At 45.9% G+C, this 7,196-nt stretch overlaps 1 protein-coding gene across 1 annotated transcript in view; it reads left to right on the top strand.

Moving 5' to 3' along the window:
- The first annotated feature begins 201 nt into the window (after window positions 1-201).
- The window catches only part of ank2a (ankyrin 2a, neuronal), a 64,752-nt gene continuing 57,757 nt past the window's right edge, over window positions 202-7,196 (top strand). Inside the window, exons 1-2 of the mRNA XM_076145726.1 lie at window positions 202-327; window positions 2,960-3,061. Coding sequence (XP_076001841.1) covers window positions 202-327; window positions 2,960-3,061 — 228 coding nt within the window. The remainder of the gene's footprint in view (window positions 328-2,959; window positions 3,062-7,196) is intronic.

Below are 7,196 nucleotides of genomic sequence, written 5' to 3'. Positions count from 1 at the left end.
AGTTTATTTTCAGCATCACTTGTTTTCCCGGGAGGATTGTTTAGTAGCTTCCCTCTTAAAGGCTCTATATTTATCATTTGAATGGTATTTTTGATCTTAAAGGTTAAGTAAATGCGTAATAAAAAAGTAAAAGAGTCATAACTATGCATTCCACCTACTAAGTATTAGGCAAAGGTTGTTTGAAGGAATAGAACAGTTGTCATGGCTCATGCTGCGGCCCATCTGAAGAAAGCTCGTGATCTGGAGCTTAACCCAGAGTACAAAGCTCTGCAGAAAGCCAAGGAGAGGAGGAAACGTCAGCGAGAGAGAGCCGAGCGGAAGCGGCAGGTAAAACACGCACACACACACACACCCTCTGGTCATAAAGATCATCCGGAGGGTGTCATGTACGCTCGTTACTGTCCTTACTGCTATTATGCGGAAGGATGCCTCCGTAAATTGATAGTTCAGATTCAAATCTATGTTCGATTGACATAGATGGAGGTGAAGCTGCTGTCCTGTGTGGGAGTTGAATAAGGCTGAATTGGATGAATTCTGTGTCATATCCTGTTGTATGATATGGAACTATACATGAGGACGGCCTCTTGCATCGCTGACTGACACTGACTCTTTATGTTTTCCATCAGATGTGCATTTTGACAGCATTTGTCACAAGTTGCATTCCAGTATACTTCCTTACATACTGGCTGCAGGTCCGTTTACATACATACATGCTGTACAAACACACAGACTACAGCTGGTATTTATTCAGTCCATCCTGCAGTAGGTGGACCAGACAAGCAGCTGACCTGGCAGACAAGTGAAACAGTGTGGCTTTGCTCAGATTTCTAACGTCTTCTGAAGTTTCATCATTGATGAGTTCACACATGAAGGCCGCTGTCAACAGGATATACTGAATATGGGAATATGGCAGCTTTAACAGCGTGTGTGTGTGTGTGTGTTCAGCTAACAGCCTCAACAAGGAAAACATTTTAACATTCCCTTAATGATGAACCCTGAGCTTTATGTAAGCTTTTAATGAACTGTAATGGAATCTTAGTGCTGTGTTCAGGCGGGACTGATATCCCTCCACCGTTATGCTTGGCGTTCCTGAAGAGCACTGCAGGCCTTACGGACTCCGATGCGACTCTCACCCAGCTGTCGTGCACCCCGCCCTGGAAACACACACACACACAAACACACAGCGCGGGGCTGTGGGCTTGTTTTTAAAGTGTATAGAGGGTTAAAAATAGCCAAAGCGGGAGAGACAGTGAGGGTTAAAAGTGCTTATGGCTGCAGTTGTTATCCCACAGAAAGAGATGTAGAGGAAGCGCGGGCTGGGCAGTAGATAGTCGTGGTTCACACTCACACACTCACACACACACAGACAGAGAGAGAGACAGAGGTGTCCAAGGCAAAGGGAGTTTGGACCGGTGGAGGGATGAGAGGGGACGGGGAGAGAGAGAGGACACGGTGGGCTCCAGAGGATTTTACTTAAGGACCTAAGGACTTACCTTGAGAAACTTTGGGGACTGGAGCATCAACCAAACACTACTGCCACAGAGTTTGAGTGAGTTCATGGAGGTTGAGTCGGTAACCATGGGAAACACTGCAACGTGTCCGGCCTGTGGCTCAGATAAAGCTTTACAGACCACCGGGAGTGACAACCACTTACACCAACAAAGCGACTTTTATGGAGCTGCTGACTCTGGATCGGGAGTCGATGATACACCGGTAAGAGGAGGAAAGAGAGAGAGAGAGAGGGAGGAAGAGAGAGAGATGGTAGATTCACGCTGTTTTCCTAACTCTCCTTATTTCCTTACTGAAACATCCACGTCTCTGTGTGCGCCTTTGCTTATCTTTAGCTGTGTGTGTGTGTGTGTGTTTGTGTTTGTGTTTGTGTGTATGACAACATCACACGTGAGGGGTTTGACCTGCTTTGACACCTTTGACCCCAGACAGAGTTATGGCTGCTTCCCAGACACGCCTAGGAGTGTTTGACATCCCGACCGCCTTAGGCCCACGATTCAGGTCAACACACCGTGAAATCAATACATTCATTCAGTCGGGTGGTGAAAGCTCCTTCACCTCACACAGGTAGCATACAGAATGTTTACATGTCCGTTATTTTCAACTCACAATCCGAAGACACCAGCTTGTGTGTGTGTGTGTGTCACTGTCCAGTGTGTCTGCTTGCAGTTGTGATTGATGTGAAATGTGACACAGGAATATAAGGAGTTGTCTCGGGATGTGTTTACAGCTAATGTTGAATCCAGGTCGGGGGCAGGGGGGCGTGTTGACATCGTTGTTCTTCTGTTACATCCTCCCAGACGCTCGGTCAGCTTTTTTTGAGGAATCCAGGCTGGAATGTTGAGATAATTGGTCTCCTAACAATTTGTTATTGCCAATGATGTATGTAATTGTACTGTGTGTGTGTGTGTGTGTGTGTGTGTGTGTGTGTGTGTGTGTGTGTGTGTGTGTGTGTGTGTGTGTGTGTGTGTGTGTGTGTGTGTGTGTGTGTGTGTGTGTGTGTGTGTGTGTGTGTGTGTGTGTGTGTGTGTGTGTGTGTGTGTGTGTGTGTGTGTGTGTGCGTGTGTCCCAGTGTTGCTGTCTGGTGTTTAAATTTAGAAAAACCTACTCAGACAAAGTATTGATAAGAGCAGGAAGTTGGCCCAGACTTCTTCCTACCGGCTACCAACCGTCAGCCTCATCACACAAACCTCCATCGTCCACACCAGTCACCATTCTGTTGTCTGGGGAAACAGAAGCAACACAAAAACAGATCACTGTTACAAACTGGAATAATATGAAGAACAAACTGCAAAACCTGTAAAAAAACACCAAGAAAAAACCTGTATCTAAGAATAGAAGAAGTAAACATTGTCAATAATACATCGATCAATTTCCAATACCTAATAAATCCATTCCAAATGAAACGCTCTGATACTGACTTTCTCCCATTCTGTGCTCATCTCTCCAGTCGGACAGTAACACCAGTTTCCTGCGAGCTGCCAGGGCGGGGAACATTGACAAAGTCCTTGAATTCCTGAAAAGTGGAGTAGACATTGGCACCTGTAACCAGGTAAGAATACGTTTGAGCAGCTTCCCCTCAGGCTGCGTCTGGACATTTCCTCCTCTACAGCTGTGTGTAGAAGGCTGCCATCTGGCCAATCAGAGGGTCATATGGCAAGTGCCCCCCCCCACCCCGCCCCAAACCCCACCCCCCAATCCAGTGCACTGCCGACTCAGCACCTTCCTGTCTTCATGTATGACGTCGCTCATCTGTCATATAACAAGCATGCAGCCACTGAAAAAGGTTTTTCTTTTTCACATTTTGCACTCATATACATAAAATATAAAATATAAATGATTCCAAAATGTATTGATTGGTGAAAACCCATCAGCTTAATAAAGCTTATTAAGTTGAATATTGGTTGCCATGGATACAGATTCAGTCACTTAGTCTGCACTCTTGGCTTTCTGCTAAATATTGCTCACCTGAGCCACGTTGACTCATCGGCAATATTTAGAGAAGAAGAAGAACTGTCATTTTCCCATTATGTCTCACAAACACACACAGACACAGACACACACACACTTGCTCACGGTGCGTGTCACACATACACTGCGTGTTTCTGTCACATCACTTAAATTCGTCATCTGGTCCGTCTGTCAAACCTGCTGAATCCATCCGTGAGCTCTGCTGCTGTGTCACTGATGCATCACGCAACTGAGCTGGATCAGCACACACACACACACACACACACACACACACCTTAAGCCTGCTACTACCGCCCCTCCCCCACTCCCCCATCACTTTACCATACACACACACACCCCCTCACACACCCCTCCAATCTCAGCTGCTCCATTTGAATGCTCTGCCTCTCTCTAACAGCTGCTCTCGCCCGCTCCAAACACTCCCCCGGCCCCCTCCCTCACACACACATTCCACTGAGGAGGCATGTGCTAAATTATTTCCCACTAGAAGTCTGTATCCACTCCCCACCGCTGTCCCGTCTGTATGATTTATGCCAAGTCACACACACTACCGGCCGACGTGCGGTTTTGTGTGTGTCTGTGTGTATGCATGCATGTGTGGGCATGCACGGTGATGAGTGTGTGCACATGTGGGCAGCATTGCATGGTGGAATATACGGTGCAGCTGCAGAGAATCTGTCAGCGGGCAGGAGAGATTTCACAACAGCACTTCTGCCAATGTCGCCCTGTAAATAATGTTGTTGCATTTGCAGATACCAGGCAATGTTGTGCATGAAGCGGCAGGAGTGTGTGTTTGATCAATAAACTCTTTAGGGAAGGAAACATGGAAGAAGTGAGGTGCAAAAGTGTGACAGCAGAGCAAGAACATCCTTAACCATCACTGGAATTTCCCGAAAAAATACAACATTGTGATGATAAATCGACATCGTGACCTTTGATTTAGATGTCAGATTGAAGTGGGCAGTTTTCCTTCTTCCTCGTGTTCCCTGCTGTCTTCTCTTTGCCCTTTTGTGACTCTCCAGCAGTTTAACAGCAGTTATTTTTACCCTTAGCTGTGGTTGGTTGGCACGCAAGTGGCAGCGTCCCTCCCACACCTCTACTATCTGTTGTCATGGGCACCGTCACTTTGTTTTGTGTGTTGTGCGCCGACCCACAGGAAGGCCTGACTGCTTAGTGGCTGCGATCCTGGACAATCACGAGTGCACACACACCCCCGCATGTGCTCACGGGCACACACACCTCCCTCCCTGCAACAGGAGAGTCCTGCCCTTTCTAATGTCTGTCAATAGTCAGATGATCACATCTGAGCCCTCGTCAGGTGACAGTGACATTTTCATTTATATCCCACTGCCGCTGCACATAGCTGTTTGTGTGTGTGTGTGTGTGTGTGTGTGTGTGTTAGAGAGAGAGAGAGAGAGAGAGAGAGAAAGTAACAAGAGACAAATTCCACAAATACGATCATCTGACAGATCATCTGTACAGTTTAGTTCTGTGCATTTGTCTTCACGTCTGACCTTTAGCATTACAGCACTGACCCACTCACACACACGCACACACACACACAGAAAAAGTGACATACAGAAAGTAGCCCCATGTTCATATTTATTAGCATTGAATTAAATAATGTATGTCGTCCTTCAGCAGTTGATTGAAGTGCAGATCCAGTCGATCACTCCAGCGTTTTATATTCTGAGTGATTAGCAGCGAAGCTTGTTTTCTAGGAAAGAGGATCAGAGTTATGTCATAGGAAAACCACTCCATACAATTAGTGAAACATTATCCAATCCAATAACCAGTAGGCTCAGTACAGTCAGGGCCTCTGCCGTTAAGAGCATCAACAGGAAATAAGTGCTTTATGTTGGAATCTAAAATGTTTGCTGCGCTTAATAGGAAGTGGCAGCAATCAGTTTCCAACAGATTGTGCTACTGTATCCTGATATCAGCTGTTTGTTTGTCAGGAATACCATCAGGACCCAGGATATTGCTCATATTGCATCAGTGGAACATCAGCGGAATATCAATATTAATGGAGAACCTGCAGTCACATTCGAAGGCTGCTCAGATCACAGAACATTTAAAGTCTTATTCTCCTCCTGGCAATTTACAATTCGAGAGCCCAGATCCTAGAAAGCAGCGGCACGGCGGCGAGGGCCAGACTTAGGCGCCAAGGGCCTAAGCTTGTCCAAGTACGCTCAGCAGAGGGATACACTGCCTGTCTGCCAAAGCCACAGGCAGACAATTTTATGAATCTAATAAAGGAGTTAAGCACCTTTTCAATGATGAGGAAAGATAATACTCATAATGAATCGTGCAAGCTTCACAAACATACACAACATCTAGAGTGGTTTTGCTATTAAAGTAGCTGGCGGTTGTGCTTCCTCAGATTTCCATTTTGTTTAGATGACTTGTGTATATGTGTGTTTGTGCATATTTTAGCTGTTTCAATAAAAGGTCAGACTTCCCCTCTAATCTACTTTAAAGTTAATCCCTCTGTGAGTGATATTCCTCTTTAATCTGCCCACATTTGCATTATTTCTCCATTTATGCCGACAAAACTGCTGAATAAACTCGACCATTCACCCTGTGTGTGTGTGTGGTGATAACAAAGGCAGTGGGCCGTTGAGGCGTGAATGTTGAACTGAATGCACACTGAGCGCTACACACTGAGAGCTACACACTGCCACAGATCACAGAGTATGACTGAATGTCCATTAGCTAAATGAATCATTCACTGACTTCGCAGTGGAAAAGGGGATTTTGATCAGCATGTGTGTATGAGCGTGTGTGTGTGTGTGTGTGTGTGTGAGCCTGGGCTGTATTTGTGTGTATCTGCTGTGGGTTTGGCTTGCCTCTCATGGAATACATAATGGGTGAAATGGGATTGAAACACTCTAATGAGATTGTGTAATGTGTGCTGTGTCAGCGAGGGGAACGTTACAGAGCGCTGCAATAACAGAAGAGCCTGGAGTTCACATCTCACCAACACAGCTCTGGATGGTACAGATAAGCTGAAGGGATGACGCTTCAGCAGACTTATGCAACGTGACAAACACTTCATCTCCTCTCAGTATATCGACACTCTGATGATAATTATAAGATGATAATGATTAAAATAATGATTATAATTATGCCCATAAAACTCTGATCTGTGCTGCTTCCACTATTTCTACGAGGCCTTTTACCAAAGTAGTGATCGATTTTTAAATTCTTCTCTAACAGACTAATTTGAAACTTCCTGTGTACAGATCATGACTGCCAGACGATGACTCAACACTCATAATCACACATCCTAAAGTCGCACAATTCCTTGTATGGCTCCACACATTCATGTACGTGCTCGGGCCTCTGAGGATTGCCCTCTTGTCTGGGAAAGGTTGGCATTTTCAGTGGGTTCTAAATATGACTATGCATACTTGTGTGTGTGTGTGTGTGTGTGTGTGTGTGTGTGTGTGTGTGTGTGTCCTACATACCCTCTGTGACTAGGCAGAAACATGAACCTCCTGTGGCTCTTTGGCATTTGGAAACTCAGAGGAGTGTGTGTGTGTGTGTGTGTGTATGCATGTTGTACGTGTGTGATGCAAGGGAAGGGCAATGAAAGGGGTGTTAGCAACATAACGGCGCCTCTCTTTCCATCGGTGCCAAGAACGCTTCCAGATCCAGGAGGCTCAGTTACTCTCTGTTGCCCAGCGGACAGAGCCTGCAGGGGGTCGGGGAGA

The sequence above is a fragment of the Genypterus blacodes genome, unplaced genomic scaffold, assembly GCF_046128005.1.
Source record: "Genypterus blacodes isolate CSIRO-AG114 ecotype Tasmania unplaced genomic scaffold, CSIRO-AGI_Gbla_v1 ptg000030l_1, whole genome shotgun sequence".
Taxonomy (NCBI): Eukaryota; Metazoa; Chordata; class Actinopteri; order Ophidiiformes; family Ophidiidae; genus Genypterus; species Genypterus blacodes.
This window is presented reverse-complemented; position numbering and strand designations above follow the sequence as displayed.